This window comes from Nelusetta ayraudi, unplaced genomic scaffold, assembly GCF_046127955.1.
Source record: "Nelusetta ayraudi isolate G7.1 ecotype Tasmania unplaced genomic scaffold, CSIRO-AGI_Nayr_v1 ptg000031l, whole genome shotgun sequence".
NCBI classification, from domain to species: domain Eukaryota; kingdom Metazoa; phylum Chordata; class Actinopteri; order Tetraodontiformes; family Monacanthidae; genus Nelusetta; species Nelusetta ayraudi.
The window spans coordinates 4,192,981-4,212,446 of NW_027466081.1; the positions used below are offsets into that span (position 1 = coordinate 4,192,981).

General features: G+C 46.4%; 1 protein-coding gene across 1 annotated transcript; it reads left to right on the forward strand.

The window, feature by feature from the left end:
- The first annotated feature begins 557 nt into the window (after positions 1-557).
- Positions 558-19,236, forward strand: tbc1d8 (TBC1 domain family member 8). The gene is made up of 20 exons (XM_076030964.1): positions 558-1,553; positions 4,588-4,698; positions 4,791-4,909; positions 5,005-5,233; positions 5,973-6,213; positions 7,047-7,254; positions 8,620-8,817; positions 9,473-9,622; positions 9,708-9,858; positions 11,447-11,661; positions 12,521-12,638; positions 13,069-13,354; positions 13,456-13,621; positions 14,062-14,160; positions 14,559-14,627; positions 15,171-15,441; positions 16,133-16,198; positions 16,291-16,377; positions 16,473-16,588; positions 17,021-19,236. Exons 1-20 carry the CDS (start codon positions 1,427-1,429, stop codon positions 17,450-17,452), a joined length of 3,459 nt encoding a protein of 1,152 aa, XP_075887079.1. The 5' UTR covers positions 558-1,426; the 3' UTR covers positions 17,453-19,236.
- Positions 19,237-19,466: the final 230 nt, after the last annotated feature.

Here is a 19,466-nt window from a genome sequence, read left to right on the forward strand (position 1 = left end):
GCCAGCCGTGCTAGAGAGGGGTTGCTTTTGACCATGGGATAATCTTCTTCACTCTGTGGCTCTAAAAATGACAACATTACATTTATTACGCGTTCTAATCGAACCATGTCCATTTAAACCGACAAAACCATGATCCACTTCCTCAGCCATTGGCCTCATGACAAAGGGTCAGAGGTTCAGCAGGACTACGTGCTTAAGACTCACATGATGACAGAATTTTCTATCAATGTCCTCGGGGTATCCCATGACCCTATTGAAAATTATGTCTGTCTGTCCCATGTGCCATATACTTTTTTCACAAGTCTCTGGTTTCAACAAGTAATAATAATAATAATAATAATAATAATAATAATAATAATAATAATAATAATAATTTAAAAAACAAAAAAACAGGATTTCTGTCCTTTTGACTGCGTCAACACCGAAGTGTGTCAGTCCTACAGCCAATCACCGTGCGGACAGTGGCTGTCTGCCGGAAGTGGCGGAAGGCAAAGTTGGTCAAATGCGGAAAAGGGGAAAATGTATATAAGGTAAGAGCTCCCACTCTGTTACGCCGTCTTGTGGGGCTTCTACTCGGGGCTAGTTTGACTTGTTATTTACAAAACCTTAGGGGGGATTGCAACACTCATTATTCATTATATTTCAGGGATTTTTTTTTCTTTAGTCGGAATTTAACAATTCCGTCTAAAGGAACAATTACAGGACACATGTTCAAAAATTGTTTTGAGTAAATGTAACACCATGCTGATGGAAATGAGATTTGACGAAAATCTTATCCAGTCCATCCATCCATCCATCCATTTTCCAAACTTTATCGCTAGCTCAGAGTCAAGGGGGGTCTGCTGATGATTTAATTTGTCATTATAAACTCTTTCAACTATAGATATTCCAGTTGGTTAGAATTGTCGGTGGGTTAAAATTCTCAGACACTTTGATGGGCCTAAATTCTATTGACAGTTTTATGCAACAGTTTCACAGAACAAACTTGTGGCATATATAGAATTTTCCAATGCCATTCCTAAAATACAAGGCACAATATGGGTGTTAGAAACAAAACCAGGTTATTTGACAACGTTTGCGCTCGCAGCCATCGAGTAAGCGACGCGCCATCGTTTGAGGTGCCTTAGTGAGTCATCGGCTCACTCAGAGGATCTTTGCGCGGTGTGTACAGCTGCTGCAAATCGGGCGTGAGGGAGCGGACGGACGGACGGGGCGAGGAAGTGTGTGTCTGTGTGCGCGCAGCCCCGCAGCTGTCGGGAGCGCAGGATCAACATGCCGCCGCTGTAGCACCGATCGGGCCTCTCCCGACCCGGAGGACCCGGCTGTCTGACACGAAGACGCTCACCCATAAAATAAAGACTCCCACCTGCGAGGAAGCTGCGAGGGGGAGACTCCTCCGGTTCCTCCCTCAGCTGGACCCACAATAATGTGGCTGAACCCGGAGGAAGTTCTACTAAAAAACGCCCTGAAGCTGTGGGTGACCGAAAGGAGCAACGACTTCTTCCTGCTGCAGAGGAGGAGAGGCCACGGGGAGCCGACGGGGAGGATCACAGGTAAAAGAAAAAGAAAAAAAGAAAAAGAAAAGAAGAAGTCCACCTGGTGCAAACAAATACACAATATGTCCTCAATCGTCCGACGAGACGCGTCAACAACCAGCGGAGGAAGCTGAGGTTGGGCCCAGCTGTCAGAAGGAGAAGAGGGAAAACAACAGGGCAGGAAATACAGGGGCGATATTTATCCCTGGAGTTAGACTGATCCCATGAAAGCAACTTTTTGTTGTTGTTGCAAAGGCTGGATTATTCCACAGGAAGTAGCAAAACCTTGTAGTTACTCGAGATCCCAACCACTGAAGACTTAAAGCATGTGAGTTCAGGTTTCTCTTTGACATGGAAAGGAGTGCGCACAAATGATCTTTATCACCTTCTTGGAACGATTCCATGGTCCCGTTGACAAACTTTTTCTTCCAGGCAGCCAGATATTTTGAAACGGTTCAGGAAATGCGCCCTTTGTGATGTCACAAAGGTCACGGAAATGAGGGTGTAGAAATTGGGTGCAATCTACGTGAGAGCGTCAACAGGATGAGAGATGCAACACGGGAAAGTTCTGGCTCATCCCCGGAAGGCACCCTGACCCTGTTCAACAGGTTCTGCCCCCTTTTTTTTTTTATGATCGTGAAAGGAAATTTATACAGTCGCTGCCTCGCCTCGCCTCGCCTGGCTTTGCCTCTGCTGCCCTGGTTTGGTCATTTTACCACCGACTTGTTTGTCCACCGCAGCTCGCTCGCTGTCCTCACGGGCCCTTGAAAGCAGCCCTTCATGTGACCGGTGACGCCGCGTAGCGTTTGATGGCAGGCAAAGTTCACGCACAGCCGTTGAAACAAGTACAGGTTCTGCTGCTCCCGAGCTCAAAACGCCCGGAACATCCTGCCCGATGCCGTTGTCTTCCTTTCGCTCATTTGTTTGTTCCTCTCGTTCCCATGGCGAGCAGAGGCGGGGGCGGGGGGGGGGGGGGGGGTTCAAAGGGTCAAGCGCCTTTGCCCCATTGTTCAACATTAACTCGGCAGAGGAAGTGGAAGAGGAACCGTCGCTCCTTCTGCTCCACAGGTGGCCGAAGCAACGCGGTTGCTTGAAAATCTTTTTTTTTTTTTTCCCCTCGGGCTCATCACGCCCCAGTGAGGATAGATAGATGAAAGCAAAAGGGGGCGCCGTCCGTCACGCTGGGCCGGGAAGCTGCGAAAACACGCTGTCTGACCCACAGTGAGACACTCTGGGCGGGATTTAGTGGGAAAGGCCCGGCAGAGAAACATCTGCAGCCCGTCTCAGGCTCCTTCACAAACCCAGGACTGCATCGCTGGTTTTGCGCTTCAGCTACCGGGACGCTTGAACCTAGCATTTTGGGGAGGTAGCCGCAAACAGCGGGCTAAAAATGCTTCCGGAGATCTAGACAGGCTGCCTTTACTGGCGTGCGGGATGAAAAAAAAATAAATAGAAATTCTAAAAATGCCCACAGTATGAGGTCCTTCCAGTAGCTTTGGCTCTCTGGGAAGTGTTTTTTGCAGCTCAGCAACTTTTCTCAATTGTACACATATATTTATACCCATATATATATATGTATATGTATATATATATATATATGTATATATATATATATATATATATATATATGTATATATATATATATATATATATATATATATATATATATATACAGTATGTGTGTGTATATATATGTGTGTATGCATGTATATATTTATGTATATGTATATACATATATATATATATACACATATATATATGTATGTTTGTATGTAGGTATAGACGTGTATATATATATGTGTGTGTGTATTTATATATGTATATATATACACACATATATAAATACACACACACACATATGTATGTGTACAAATACATGTATATATATATATATATGTATATATATATATGTATATATGTGTATATACGTATGTATGTACGTATGTATGTATGTGTATATCTCTTTCTTTCTGTGGCCTGGGGCAGAGAGAGGTGTGGACCGACACGGGGCTTTCACCCCTGGAATGGTTCATTAGCCGAAACCCTTTCTCGGCCCTCTCGATGACAGACAGCTGGCGGGAGCGTTGCTAGGCTACGGGTCCAGCAGCTTGAGGCTCCGACAAGCCACTCCGACTCGGGCCGCGTCGGGGGTTTACATTTGGCCGGCAGCCAGGGGCGTCTGCATCGCACTCCCCTCCGCAACCAGCGAGCGCACAACAACACGGCGGCTTTAAGGCCGGGCGCCGAGAGAACTGAAACTGGTTTCTCTTCTGCATACGTGTGCGTGCGTGTCTCTGGGCCGAGAGATAAAGATCCGACTTGGCCTCGTCTCGGTCTCTCCTCATGCGTTATGCTCTTTGGTGCGCTGGCTGGCCATGATTCTGCTGATTGAAAAAGGGGAGAGAGTGGTGAGTCACCTTGGCGGAGGGCCGCGCTAAGCGCCTCAACGTCTGCAAGCACGTAAAAAAAAATAATCTTTGCGCTGTGGTGAGCGTGGTTGATATCGAGCAGTGATGATAATAAAAATAGTCAACAAATCTTCAATTCACACTTTGGCTAAAGACCAATTCTGAAGGCGGCCACATTGGGTTCAATCAGTTGACCCCCACAATATTAATAATTTTTTACACCAGGCTTTTTGAAAAGAGACTGAAAAAAAAACTTTGGGTTAGTGGTACAGGCTACCACCAGGGGGCAACCAAGAGGCTTTAGCATAGTTTTTAATTTTCCTTTTTTTTTAAAAATAAAACAAACAAATGCTGCCAGACTGGTACTTCAAACTGCATCAATGTGCTCAGCAGCCAACAGAGGAAATGCAGAAGTAAGACTCAGCCATTGAGAGTTCTATTGGAGGAGCGTGACTCCAATTAGCAAAAGTTTTCACTGACCGGATACGCGATGACGGCAGCAACTTCTGTCTGCTCATTTTGTTTTTGGATGGTCTAACCTCTTTTCTTTGGCATCATACAGACGCCTGCTTTTTTTTTTTTTTTTTTTTCCTGAAGCATATAATCAAAGACGCTGTGTCTCTGTCGCTTCGTCATACGCGCAGGTCTCCTGGTGGGGGCGCTGGACACAGTGCTGGACTCCAATGCCCGGGTCACGCCCTTCCGCATCCTCCTCCAGGTGCCCGGCTCTCAGAGCAGCTGGGTCATCGCCAGCGGTGAGAGCTGAATCCCAATCCTCAGGACTTCCTCTACCTCCCCTGTGATTCTAGTTTCCCAATCACTGCTTTGTCTCCCCTCGCTGTGCCAGGAGCTGCCGTGGAGGAGGTGAACAAACACTGGGACTGGCTGCTCCACAACCTCCTCCACTCGCTGTCTGTGTTCGAGAACAAGGAGGATGTGGCCAGCTTCGTCAAGGGGAAAGTCAAGGTACAGGGGGGGGGAGTACTAGGATGACGATGACGATGACGGGGCGGCTTCTGAGGTTTGTTTTCTGAAAAAGTTGGATGTCCTTCACCCTGCAGGGCCTCATCGCGGAGGACGTGCGAGGACGCCAGGCCGCCCAGGAGGAAGACCCGGACAAGTTCAGGGAGGCGCTGCTCAAGTTCGAGCGCCACTTCGGCCTGCCGTCGTCGGAGAAGCTGGTGACGTTCTACTCGTGCTGCTGCTGGAAGGGCCGCGTGCCTCGCCAGGGCTTCCTCTACCTCAGCATCAACCACATGTCCTTCTACTCCTTCCTGCTGGGGAAGGAAGGTGGGTGCAGGGCAGCGCGGCTCGGGGAAATCCCCCTCCCCCCCCCTTGCTATTTGTTTGCGCCCTTTGAGGAAAGAAATACATCTATTAGCATTTTCATTGTTGTATTTTTTCATCTTTTTTCAAGTTCGGCGGGCCGGATTAAAAAGTTTAATGGGCCGCATGTGGCCCCCGGGCCATAGTTTGCCCACCTCTGTCCTAAACCAATAATAATACTAAAGATTCAAATTATTTTGTGGGGTTATGTTATTCATATTAAAGTGTACAGATAGAAACGACTACTATTTCTACTACTACGACTACTACTACTACTACTACTACTATAATGTTAGGTATGTTCTTCAAGTTCAAATATTAACAATAGTCCCACGGTTACCACAAATAATCTCAAATGATTCAAATGTGATTAAAATAAATTCTCTATTAATGTAAGTGTAACAGGTGCTTAAGTGAAATAAACTGTAAAATCTAAACTATTACAGAATTTTACAGAAAAGTTATTTTGGATTGTCGAAATTGAAATACAGTATAAAAAACTAGCAGATAATTATAAAATTACTTTTAGAAATATAAAAAAAAAAAAGATTAAAAGGGAAAAAAAGATTGAATGTATTTCTGCAGCAGTTAGTTGTTGCCTCAGTAGGAATGGAAACATAACTCATAATAATAACACAACACAATACATTGTTTTATTTCTCTGACTCCAGTCGTGTTTCCTCTCTCCTCTCCCCCCCGCCAGTCAAGTTCGTGATCCCCTGGCCGGAGATCACGCGGCTGGAGCGGGTCTCCACCGGCCTGATGACCGAGGCCATCCGGGTCAGCACGCGGCAGCGGCAGAGGGAGTTCTCCATGTTCCTCAGCCTGGACGAGGCGTTCGGGGTCATCAGTCAGCTGGCTGACATCGCCCTCAGGCGGCTGCTGGACTGCGAGGGCCTTGAGCTGGACCGAGTCCTGCAGCAGCCGACTCGCATCACCAAGAGGTTTGTCGCTCAAAGATTCGCCGTTTGCTTTGCTAGCTCGCTATAAGGTCTTTCAGTGTCACTCGAATGTTTTGGTGCCCGTGTACCAGCTCTGATGAGAAAACTTTCGCTTTCGCAACACGCTTCTGCAAACACCAGACGGGCAGGTGCTATTTCTGTCGGGGCGAAAAAAACCTCAAAGCTGCTGCAGGAAGTCGAGTTTTTTTTAAAAAGCAAACTGCGTCTGACGCGTAGACGTTGAAGTGCTGCGTGTACGTTAGAGAACAGGGTCGATGCCTGCATCGATGCATTTTTACATTAGGGAACAGTAAAAACACCCTCAACATTCGTCCTCTGACTTTAAGTTGACTTCTAATGGGTCACATTTCAACTTTTTCTTTAAAAAGTTACTTTTAAAAGTAACTTGTTCAAGGTATATTATGATTATGTTCAAGGTACATTATGACCATCACAGTATCTACAGGTGAATTGCTCTTTCCTGCCACTACACTGTTAAATTGATATTAACTACCCGTGTAAAAAATGTTCAATTAATTGCGACTAATTTAATTTAATCGTTTAAATTCTTAATTGACAATTAGTCGATAATCAATTAATTGTGAACATCCCTAATGTACATGTATATACAGTAGATTATGAATAATTAAAATCCATAATTTCATTACATCGAATGGAGGAATATTTTACTCGAGAAATATTCTTTTCATTTCGAATGTGATGAGTGTGTCTACTTGACTTCAATCCATTCTCTTTAGAGTTTTTATTTTCATTTCGATTTTTTTTATTGTGCCCTCCATCCATCCTGAACCTCCCTGTGCCCGTCCTGCCTGCAGGATCCTGGAGGAGCAGGCCATCAGGGAGTACGCCCTGGCCCTGTTCCGGCTCCCCCGCACCGAGAAGCTCCACGAGGTGGCGCCGTGCTCGGTGTGGACGCCGCACGCGCGCTGCCACACGGCCGGCAGCCTCTACACCACCGACAGCTACCTGTGCTTCTCCAGCCGAGAGGAGGGCAACTGCACGCTGCTCATCCCGCTCTCCGAGGTATGGCGCCCCTAGTGGCCCTTGGGGGAGGCGGTGGTGTCCGGGAACTTTTCTTCATTTCCAATAGACGTTAAAACATTTTTTCTACATATCCCATGATATATTTTCTCCTCCTATGAGGTGGCTCACCAAAACACTCCATCCATCCATCTGCTGCTGCTCCGGCCCCCCCTGTCAAATTTTACAACCCATTGTGGCCCCACCAGTCAAAAAGTTTGCCCACCCCCTGGACTTGCAACTTCCTGTCTAGGTTGTAGCCCCGCCTCCTCCTGAAGACAGACAGCCATAGTCTCCCAGCTGACCTCTTGAGACCTGGAGTTCGTGAGTTAGAAAGCGATTGGATGGAAGGAAGAACAATCAGGCTACGATGAAAATGTTTGGGAATTAGCGACCTCTGTGGTGGAAAGGTGGCATCGCGACACGCCTCGTAGAACGAATCGTCGTCGTGCGTTTGCTGCGGCTTATTTCAAACGTCAAAAATGGAAAGGAATCCTCGGGAAACACTGGACTGTGACTGGTCGAGCCCTCCCTCTGTCACTTTCAGCATGGGCCAATCAGATCGACTCATCCCGAGACATCCCCAGGCTTTCTAGGTGCCTGACTGACTTCTGACTTCTTTGCAAATAAACCAGTTTTTATATACAACTAAGTCTGTGTCAGTGAAGACTCCTTCAACATCTACATCACTCAAGCCACCAGAAGAATTCACCAGACGCGTACGTGTGATTTTTAAAAATTATTTAAAAAAAAAAATCTATGTTAACCCTGATCACGTCGTTCTCCCGGCTGCCGTGCCGCCGAGGCCCCTCGTTCTACTTCTAAAGATGAAGTCTCGTGCACCTCTGATCAAAGCGACCGCACCAGAGCCTGCACGCCGCGCTCGCACTCAGCAGCTTCCTGCCCTGGCCACAACTCAAGCCTTTCCCACAGCTCCCGCCTCTCGTCTCCTCACGTAGCGCAATGCTTTTAACCAGATGAAAGTGATTCAGGTTGGCGGTGGAAGCTTTTTAATCTGTGTCTGCGAGAATCCGGCCGCGGTCTAACTGGATTAAATGGTTGCTTTGCACTACGAGGTGGATTGAAATTTACCGCCAATGGATGGTTTTCCTCTTCTCTTGATTTGCGAGGTTTCAGCAGAGAGTTTCAGTTGATGACGTTGTGTTTCAATACAAAACAACCTGTGTTTGCCCAGCTGGTTTCTCATTAAAGATTAACATTTGCCCTCGACTTCATGTGACTGATCATGTTTGCACACCGACACCTCGTACACAGATAAGCTCGTACGCGCTTCACACGGCAGTCGAAGGACGGCCGTTTAACCTTTCCGTTCAAAGACCATCTTTTCCTTTTTTTTCCCCCCGCCAGGTGCTGTCCATCGAGAAGGCGGAGAGCACCCACCTGCTGCCCAACCCCATCATCGTCAGCTTGCGCACCAAGAAGGCCTTCCAGCTGATCGAGCTGCAGGACAGGGACCAGCTGGTGGACAGCCTCAACGTGCGGCTGCGCTCCATGCATTGGAGGCGCTCCATGTTCCGCAGCAAGAAGGGCAGCAAGAAGGCGGCGGTGAGTCTCCTCCACGCGTGGCTAAAGCGCTCACATGCTGTACTTGAGTAAGAGTACGGATACTTGTGGAAAAGAAAATTGTAAAAGTAAAATCACTGATTTAAGTCTTTTTACTCAAGCGAAAGGAAGAAAATGCTTTTTCCGGATTTTTTTTTTTTCTTTCTTCCCATTATTGAAACACATTAAACATCCGTTGATAATTTAACAAAACATGAAAATTTGTGACAAAATAATCTGGACTGAACTGACCAGAGGTCTTGATCATTTTTTTTTAACAGCTTTGCTACTCAAAATACTATATTTTGGGTGCTAACCAGGGATGCTGGAGGTCAGTTCCCCTGCAGTATTGTGCATCTAACAATGAGATATCTTTAAAATCTTTATTTTTTTTTTTCAGTTTTACCAAAGTTCATATCCAGACATTTTGAGCCCTGGTAACTTCTAAAATATTCTTTCAGTAATTGTTTTCGTTGTTGATGACAACAGTTCGACAAATGCAACACACGGATATTGCCGCAGCTAGAAAATGGCAGAATATATAAGTCAGGGGGTTGTCGCTGCAGCCCTTCAGCAGTATATACTTTCCAGCAAGGTGCGAGATTTTCGTAGTTTTACAACGAGATCACCCCCCCCCCCCTCCCCCTCCCCCTCTCAGAGCTCCCCGCTGCCCTACTACACCTTCTACTACGACACGGGCTTCTCGGACGAGGAGGAGCTGGAGGAGCAGGTGCTGCGCAACACGGTCAACAGCGAGGCCCTCATGACGGCCTTCCACCTCAACCAAACGGGAACCAACGGCACCAAGGTGCAGAGCCGAGTCCCGCAACACCTCAAAATGCGGTACGATAATAAAGAACTGAATAAAAAGTCAGCGTGTGCGGCTGTTACAGAGCCCCGAGCAGCTGAGGGAGCAGCTGTGGGAGGACCACTTCTTGGAATTCGGCCGCGGCGTGCACATGTTCCGCACGGAGAAGACGCAGAGGCGCGTCGCCATGGGCATCCCGGAGTCGCTGCGGGGGGAGCTGTGGATGGCGCTGTCTGGTGAGCGCTTAGAATGAGTGTTAAAGTTCCTGTCTGCATGGAGGAGGAGAGCCCGTAGAAAACATTTGGGATGAGGAGGCCCATTCTAGCTGAGTACCAGCTGTTTACTAGCTGGTAGCAACAGGTGAGGGTTTTCTAATGATGGAGCAAGAGCGTGTTTTTTCCGCAGTTCTTCTTTCAATGTAGGCAAGGGATGCCAGTTATCGATTAATTCATTAATCGTTAGTTGACTGACCTTATCGATCGATTAACGATTAATTGATAACCGGCAAATTTCGCAATGAAAAATGTGTAAGGAACTCATTATTTAACCCTTAAATAATGTTGAGGGTCCAATGTCACCCATGTTTACTTTAGAGAACAGCAAAAACACTTAAGTTGACTTCTAATGGGTCATATTTCAACTTTTTTTTTTTTTTTTTTTTTTAAAGTTGTTTGAAAGTAACTTGTTCTAGGTATATTATGACCATCACAGTGTCTACAGGTGAATTGCTATTTCCTGCCACAACGCTGTTATATTGATATTAACTCCCCCTGTAAAAAGTGTTCAATTAATTGTGACTAATTTAATTTAATCGACTAAATTCTTAATCGATTATCGATTAATTGTTAACATCCCTAATGTAGACAGTCTGCAGCATCCACGCTAAGCCCTGTAGTGCTTGGCTGGATGCATGGGTAGCTATGAGCAGTTCCACAATGTTTCGAGTGTTTTTTCAGGCTTCTATCTATCAACCACTAATAATAGAACTGAACAGCGTGGGCGCTTTTCCGGTGGAGGGGTTTTTACCTTCCATTTATATTTGTGGTTTTCGCTGAATACCGGCATATCGAGTTTAGAAACCAGCTGTAGCATAGCGTCTGACAGCAGCAGTCTGTTAATGCACCGGTGATGAAGCCTCAGGGTCGGTACGAGGAGAGCAGCGGCGGGTGGGTGCGTTGGTCTGCTCAGGGTTCGCATCCTCTTCTCCACACCTGCGGCTTCTCCACACAGTGTCAGAACATCGACCGTTTGAGTTACAACGAAAGCGCAGAGCAGGAAGTGAGACGGATGTTGAAGTGCAGTGGTGGAACTGAAACAACATACTGAAATGTGGGGAAAATACATAAATTCTTCATAGAGTTGGCTGGTAAACTATTTCTGAACTATTTTTCAATTCATTTCAAGGAGAAATGATCTAATGTTGTAAAAACTTACTTGCAATAGTAATTTCCTTTGGAAACCATCCCTTTGTGATGTCACAAAGTTGCCTGATAGCTCAATTGTTCTTGTCTTGGTTGGTTCAAACTGCCTTGTTTTTTTTATTTTTTTGTGGAAGTTGCATCAAAGCATCTGTTTTAGGTGGAGGCTGAACCCCAGCTGTAAACACAGGGCTAAATACGCTTTTCATTAGTTAATAGAACTCAACTCCTAGATTACCTTTCGTTGGTTCTTTTATCTCAGACGTAGATGTTTAAGGTTTTTACTTACCTGACATGTTTCGCCGTATTCTTCTGCACCTTGCAATAAAAGACAGAATGAACTCAATTCAGTGAATTAACTTCTCCCCCCTCCCTCACTCGCTCTGTGCGCCTGTTCTCCGTCAAGACGCCACCTCCGACCTGGAGTCCCACCAGGGCTACTACGCCAAGCTGGTGCAGAAGTCGATGGGCCAGAGCAGCCTGGCCACGGACGAGATCGAGCGGGACCTCCACCGCTCGCTGCCCGACCACCCCGCCTTCCAGAACCCCACCGGCATCGCCGCGCTCAGGCGCGTGCTCACAGCCTACGCCCACCGCAACCCCAAGATCGGCTACTGCCAGGTGAGCCCAGCGCTGTGGGGCTTTGTGCAGGACTGGGGATTGATGAGGATGCTGCTGCTGCTGCTGCTGCTGGAAGTGTTTTAATGTCACAGGAGGAGGAATAAGACAGTCAAATGTTCACCCTGTTGATTTTTTTTTTTATCCTAGGAAATCCTAAAATTCTCTGTTCAGCTGAGGAAAAAAGGTTTTGGACACCCCATACATCTAAGAACCAGTCTCCTAGTGCAGTTTATTGTAGTGCAGTCATCAACATTGACCCACATGCTGCACGTGCACTGTTCCGTCCAGCTCAAAACTGGATGGTTTTCAGCAAGGGGACTGTGTCCCTTGCAACACACACATCCAGAGTACATGAACTGCAAGAATTTAGTTTTCTTATTTTGTCTCATTAACAAGAAACAACATTAGAATTCCCATTTGTTTGTGTGCCGATAAATCTGCCAAACTTTTTCAAACACACTCAAAAAAAAAAAAATCTGTCAAATATTTAAAAATTTGGATTGCGTCAAATTTTAAGGGTGTCCGGAAACTTTTCTCCACTAGTGTACACAGACCGTATAGAATATTTTAGTAGACGGATTTACAATGAATCCATATTTGACAAAGATACACAAGGAGGAATCGCATGAAATCAACTTACATGTTAACTAATATATAATATATTCTGATTTTACTGCCATTTGAGTAAAGATTTGTCTAAATGACTGTGTAACAACTGGTTCTGCACAAAGTCTATAACGCTTCAGTCCAATGCAACTGGCTTTAAATGTGAATCTACTGTTCGAAAGGCCTCCGACCTCTGGTGTTTGTCTGTGTCTGCACGTTTCCTCACGACCGTCGTGGTTTTCTTTCTGTCCAGTCCATGAACATCCTGGCGTCGGTGCTGCTGCTTTACGCCAAAGAGGAGGAGGCCTTCTGGCTGCTGGTGGCCGTTTGTGAGAGGATGCTGCCCGACTACTTCAACCGCAGGGTCATAGGTGAGTGAGAGTCAAATTTAAAGTGCTTTTTTTGTTGTTGTTGTTTTTTTTAGACTGGAAATAGAAATTTCACACATTTATTACCAGAGGTGGCAAAAAGTATTTTAGTAAAAGTATTGATACTTGTGTAAAAAAAAAAACCTCCTCTGATGAAAGTAAAAGTACAGTCAACTCCTTTACTCATGATGTAAGAGTAGGAAAATAGAGGTTCGGAAATGTACTTGAGTAAAAAGTAACATTTTTCTTGTCATTAATGAAACATTAGTTGCATAACCTGTTGACGTTTCCTAAAGCTCCAAGTGCTGCCATCTAGTGGACAAACCGTTACTGTGCAACCCCAAGTTCGTGTTTATGGGTTAAAAACGAGGAGGATAAAAGCAGCGTGAAGGGTCACTGGGTTCTAAACGGTTCTGTCTTTGTGGCCCCGCAGGCGCTCAGATCGACCAGTCGGTGTTTGAGGAGCTGATCCAGGAGCGGCTGCCCGAGCTGGCCGAGCACTTCCCGAACCTCTCCTCCCTGTCCTCCGTGTCGCTCTCGTGGTTCCTCACCCTGTTCCTCAGCGTCCTGCCGTTCCACAGCGCCATCTGCGTGGTCGACTGCTTCTTCTTCCACGGCATCAAGGCCATCTTCCAGCTGGGCCTGGCCGTGCTGGAGGCCAACGCCGCCCAGCTGGCGGCCAGCACCGACGACGGCCAGGCGCTCATGATCCTCACCAGGTTCGGCTCTGAGCCCTAATTCAGTGGTTTCGATGTTCAGGGCCCTGATTGCGACGATGGGAAATTAAGTTGGAGCACAACTGCATCTGCGTCTCTGCCAGTTTTCTGGACCAGGTGGGGACCAAGGAGGCGTCCTGCTCTGTTCCCTCCTCACCAGTGACGCTGGAGACCAGCAGCAGCAACAGCGGCGGCGGTGCCGGTGGCGAGATGGACCTCCCCGCCGTGAGACCCACAAACATCACCGACCTCATCAATGAGTCCTACGAGGTGAGCGGCACCTCCGTCCCCTGGCTCAGCCTGGTGGTGAAGAGTGTTTTCACACCTGGCCCTCTTGAAAAGAACCAAACTCTTCTCGAGTCCCCTCAAAGTGGACCGACGTGTGGAGCAGGAGAAAAGAGACTCTGTCCTTTTTTTGCGTTCACATTGTCAGCTCGTTTGAAAGAGGACTCGGTTCTCTTTCTGGTCCACTTCTGCTCCGATTGGGACTCGGTTCTCTATCTGTTCACACTTCTGTTGTTTTTTTTTTGAGAACTCAGAACCTTTACGGATTTCGGGTCCCTGTTGGAGTGAGTCATAGGTCTAAATTCATTTTAAGGGCTGAAAGCGACCAAGTGTGAAAACACCCGAGAGTTTGTTTCTTTCGTCATTAAAATTTAGGGGGAAAAAAAATGAATTTGTTTAATTTTTTTTTTTTCCACTTTGACAAGAAATTCGGAGACCTGACGGTGAGGAAGATCGAGAGGCTTCGCCAGCGGCACCGGATCCAGGTCCTGCAGGCTCACGAGGACACGGCCAAGGACAACGCCGTAAGTTTGCATTCCACTTGAGTCGCATTGAGAATGATATCAATAGAGGGAACGTTTGAAAACATTGGTAACGGGTTGTTCAGTAGCCGGTGAAAGATTCACTAGAAATCAAACCAATCGGCAGACAAAGCAGAAACGACGAAGACGCTACACAGTGAATCAGATTTACAGTCATCTTGTTTTATTAAAACACCTCAGAACAACACACTAGAGTCGTTTCCATGCAAGAGCCATCAATGCAAAACGCTCGAAAAATGTCATTTAAAAACCGACTTTATCATAGTGTTTTTACCTCGCGTTGCCTTGATTGTTTTGGCTCAATCGGCTCTGTCGGCATTCATTCCGCTCCGCAACACGAAAGATGTTCACCAGCGTCTCCCACCGTCTCTTCCTCTCAGATGCGGCTGGTGTCTGCGGACGTCTCCATCCCCTCCGAGATCTTGTCCGACGTCTACGACCTCTTCAAGGTGGCGCCTCGGGTGTCCTTCCCCCCCCCCTCTTTCACGTCACTCTAGTCCAGGGGGGGTCAAACTCAAATACACAGCGGGGCCAATATTTAAAACTTGGCCAACATTAATATATATATTTTTTTAAATTGTTGCTCTAGATATAACAGTGAACCTTTTCACCTGAGCCCAAACAAGTTTTTTCCCATTGTTTTAAGAGTCATTTCAATAAAGAGCTAAAAACGGTGTTTTTTTTTAGCTCTTTATTAAAGACACACATTTTGACATATTTTGTTGTAACTTTGCTTTTGTTTATTTTCAATTGACATTGAAGCGCGTTTTTTTTTTTTTTTTTTTTTTTTTTTTACATATCCCATGATATATTTTTTCCTCCGATGAGGTTTGATCCGTCTGTTGCTGCTCCGGCCCCCTCTGTCGAATTTTAGAACCCACTGTGGCCCACCACTGAAAAATTTTGCTCACACCTGCTGTAGTCTCTACTCACTGGTCCTCCTCCTCCTCCTCCTCCTCCTCCTGCTCCTGCTCCTGCTCCTCCCTCCGCAGACGGAGCACTTCATCAGCCTGTACTGGGGCGACAGCAGCTCGGCGGCAGCAGCCGAGGCGGCGGGGTGGCACCACGGCAGCTCGCGCAGCTCCTACCTGGAGCGCCACTACCGGCTGGACCGGCCCCAGTTCAAGAGCCTTTACGGGCTGCTGGCGCCTTGGCCCGGCGGCTCCGAGCAGCACGCCGACACGCTAGCCAACCGCACCTTCACCCTGCTGGACCAGGACTGCAACAACCTAGTGGCCTTCAGAGAGTTCGCCTGCTGGCTCGGTGGGTTGGGAGGAACGGCAGCGGCTCCAGGAGGTTTTCGTTTTTGGATTCCCGGCTGAAAATTAGGCTGGAATTGATGTTAAACTGGTTAAACATCAGACGACTACTGAAGTAGAATTAGCCAGAGTATGAGTTTAAGGACGGGTACCAACCCAGAGGGTCGGACCTTCTTCAGTCAAATACTTTTCTAGTGGGATTTGTTCAAATTCGCCACCAAAAGTTGCAACAAGCTAATTTTTTTGGTGCGCCAATCATTCACAGTACATCGAGCTCTTAGCACCACCTGGTGGTGGACTCGATACCCAGTCGGTTCTCTGTCACTCCAGCTCGCAAACCCTGCTCTGGAGTTAGGCAGAGGTGGCAAAAGTATTCACACTCTGTACTTAAGTAAAAGTACAGATACTTTTGTAAAAAAAAAAAAAAATTCTGGTTAAAAGTAAAAGTATCAATTTTACTCAAGTAAATGTAAGAAAGTACAGGTTCTGAAATGTACTGAATTAAAAAAAAAGTTTTGTTGTTGGATGTTCATACTTTAAAAACAATAACCAATAATATTTTCAACACGTTTGTTTTTCTCTGTACTGAAAATGTACTGAACATTGGCCCCAAAGCTGAAGTACTCAAAGACAGCTGCTGCTGATGCGTTTCTGGTAATGTAAAAATTATTATCATCTGTCTTCTTCCCTCTCAGACACCTTGTACTGTGAAGATCTGAATGAGAAAATAAGGCTGCTGTACCGTCTGCACATCCCGCCAGGTCACTGCAGTCGCCATCTCGTCATTATGAAGGACTTTGGAGCTGCTTTTTTTCACTTTAACGGTGCGTTTGTTTGTTTGTTGCGCGCGCAGCCCTGACCGAGAGTGAGGACGACCCGTCCCTGATGAAGAACTCGCTGCTGTCCACCAACAGACCCCTCTACGTCAACCTGTCCTCCGGTCAGTGCAAACGCACCTCGAACGAGGCTCTTTAAACTGTGCGAAACCTCAGCGAAAGACCCCCTGACCTCTGACCTCAAGGCTGTGCTTGCCAGATGAGGGAGAGGAGGTGAAGGATTACCAGAAGCAGTTGAAGCAGATGCTGCACGACCTGGCCAGGGAGAAGGAGAAGGAGAAGGACGCCGAGAAGCCTCTGCCTCTCATGAACCAGGTTCTAGAGACCGTACACAAACACACCTTAGGTTTTTTGTCTTTTATTAAGGTTAAGTGTGTAATATTTTGAGATTTGAGAGGAGGCAGCGACATCTAGTGGTTACATTTTAGATTGCAGCGCTCTTTTGTTCGCCTCCCCTCTCCTGAGCTTGGCAGTGAGCTACAGTGGCCTTCCTACAAAACCTGATTACCTCATCCACCTTCTTCAATGGTTGTATATATATATATGTGTATATATATATACATATGTGTGTGTGTGTGTGTGTGAATATACGCTCTTATTAAGGAATTTATATGCAGTATATTAAGATTTTACCATTATAGAAATGATAAATCAGACCAAATTTTACACATTGGACCTTTAAGCTCTGCGATTTTATAAAAAACAAAACAAAACAAAAACCAAATTCTTCTGTCCCGTCCCGCTCAGCGCCAGTTCATTCAGTTCTGCAAGTCGCTCTACGGCATGTTCCACGGCGACCTCGAGGAGAACGACCTCTTCCAGGCCATCGCCAAGGTGACCAGCCTGGTGCTGCAGATCGGCGAGGCGAGCCACCACCAGCAGCAGGAGCAAGGAGGGGGAGGAGGAGGAGGAGGAGGAGGAGGAGGAGGAGGAGGGGCCAGCGCCAGCGCCAGTGGCGGCAACACCGGCAGGAGCGGCAGTAGCTCGGCGGCGGACACCGACTGGACCGTCAGCTACGCTCAGATCCTGGCGTCGCTGCTAACCGAGCCGACGCTGGTCAACTTCTTCGAGAAGCCGCTGGACCTGGCAACCAAGATCGCCGAGGCCCGGGAGAAGCAGTACCACCAGAGGGCTGGCTTGCTCACGATACAGCACCAGAGCCTTAACACCGTCCACTGACCTGAAGATGTGCAGCTGTTGACCATCTTTACCCAGTAGGTGGCAGCAGTGAGGAGCAGCTTTGTTTCCCTCTGTTGAAGCCAAAAAAAAAAAAAGGATGGCGGCCTTGTTGTTTTTTTGTTGCAGACCAGGAGAAATAGTTGCCTTCTAATCACGAGGATGCCTGCAGCGTAACTGTGACGTGGGCAGCACGTCTTTCTGACAACACAGCCTTTTTTTTTTATTTATGTGTCAGGAGCATTTAAAGGTTCTATAATCTCCCTATGTTCAACTTTATCAAAGACTTTAGTGGACCATATTTAGCCCGCTGTTTAAAGCCTCCTGCTAGACCTGATGCTTTGTCGCACCGTCCACATGTTTAAAAGACACGGTGGACACATCGGGCGGAGCTACTACTTGCCTGTTGTGCCCTTTGTGACATCACAAAGGTCCTTTAACTGTGTTTGTAAATTGTTGAAGAAGTAAGAGCAAGACTGAAAACACTGGTGATGTGATTTTTTTTTCTTATCAATATAGGATCGTTAACGTCTGTCATTTTCTTTTTATCAGATTCATTTTTCTATGTTTTGGTTGCCAGATTGTGAAGACGACGAGTTTACAGTCGCACAGGAAGTTCTTATTGTAATTTTTAAATTAAAAAAGCCAATAAGTGCGTTGCCATAGATTCATTAGTAACTAATGTTTATTTCTTGCTTTACAGTGAGCCAATCAAACAGGTGTTTGTTTAATACGACGAACAAGTGACCTGATTGGGTAAGATCCTCACAACCTGGCAACCCAGGGTGATTTCCAGGGAACGCTTACTGGCTGATAACTGGCTGGAAAGTGCCGGTAAAAGTGTTGTAAAAACAAGTTGCACCAAAAAGTCCCTTATACTCACTCACCCGCTGTGCATTCACCGTCCATTTTTATTTTTAAAAAATGAATTTAATGTTGTTTTTTTGTTTTGTTTTTTTAATCACCTGCACACTCATTTGAAGATAAAGTCGGTTTTGTATTATTTTTTTTGTTAATTGCAGGAAATGATTATTGCTGCGGTCTGAAAGACCGCTTGCAGAAAAAGTGTTGGAATCATCCTTTAAATAAAGAAATTACACAGAGAGCTTATTTCTATTTCTCTGTAAAAAGTCATAAACGTTTTGTATTTTTTGTTTTTTTTATTTGTGTGTGTGTGTGTGTGTGTGTGTGTGTGTGTGTGTGTGTGTGTGTGTGTGTGTGTGTGTGTGTGTGTGTGTGTGTGTGTGTGTGTGTGGAGGGGTTCCGAACGAACAGGAGGCCACGAGCTGCAGGAGTACGGTGTGCTTTATTGGCAACTTGATCAAAGGTCGAGGACACCCTTTTCCTACACAATCGGAGGAAACAAAACACACATTTTTATTTTCTTTCTTTTTTTTTTTGAACTTCCGAGCCTTCAGTGTCCAGGAGGGAAGACTGAGGCTCGTCTCATGCAACTTTTCCAGAGGCTCTTCGCTCACACAGGAGATCGATGGTAACAAACTCCATGTAGGTTTCACTCTTGTCTGTTCTCTCCAATAGCGTCATAACTCGGGAGACATATTTAAACCCATTGCTTCGTGGGTAGGAGGGGGGGCAGCTTGGAATACATCCACAGTAATGTATATCTTTCTTTTTTTTTTTAATGTACAATATCATTGGCCGGGGTGGTGCGTCGATACATAAATACTCTTAAATTAGTCAATAGTAGAGTAGTAGAGTGGGTATAATTGAGATTATGTGCCACGTCATGATGGTTATGTCATCCACAGGAGGAGGAGGAGGAGGAGGAGGAGGAGGGGGGAGGGGGGGCAGGCAGTAGCGTGTGAACGATGAAACAGACTCACCAGTGACAGTTACACACACACACACACACACACGGAGGTGGACAAATCCACAACACACTAATAGCTACACATTGCACTAAGCCACGGTTGCGTGATCGCAGGATGAGTCGGCCCTGCTTGGTGCGTCGCGCCCACTCTGGAGGGATGATGGGCGGGCCTTGTCTTTTTTTTTT

Coding starts and splice junctions, on each gene's coding strand:
- tbc1d8 (XM_076030964.1), top strand. CDS start 1,427: ATGTGGCTGAACCCGGAGGAAGTTCTACTAAAAAACGCCCTGAAGCTG. Junction 4,699..4,790: donor CAGCTGGGTCATCGCCAGCG/GTGAGAGCTGAA, acceptor TCGCTGTGCCAG/GAGCTGCCGTGGAGGAGGTG. Junction 11,662..12,520: donor CCAAGATCGGCTACTGCCAG/GTGAGCCCAGCG, acceptor CTTTCTGTCCAG/TCCATGAACATCCTGGCGTC.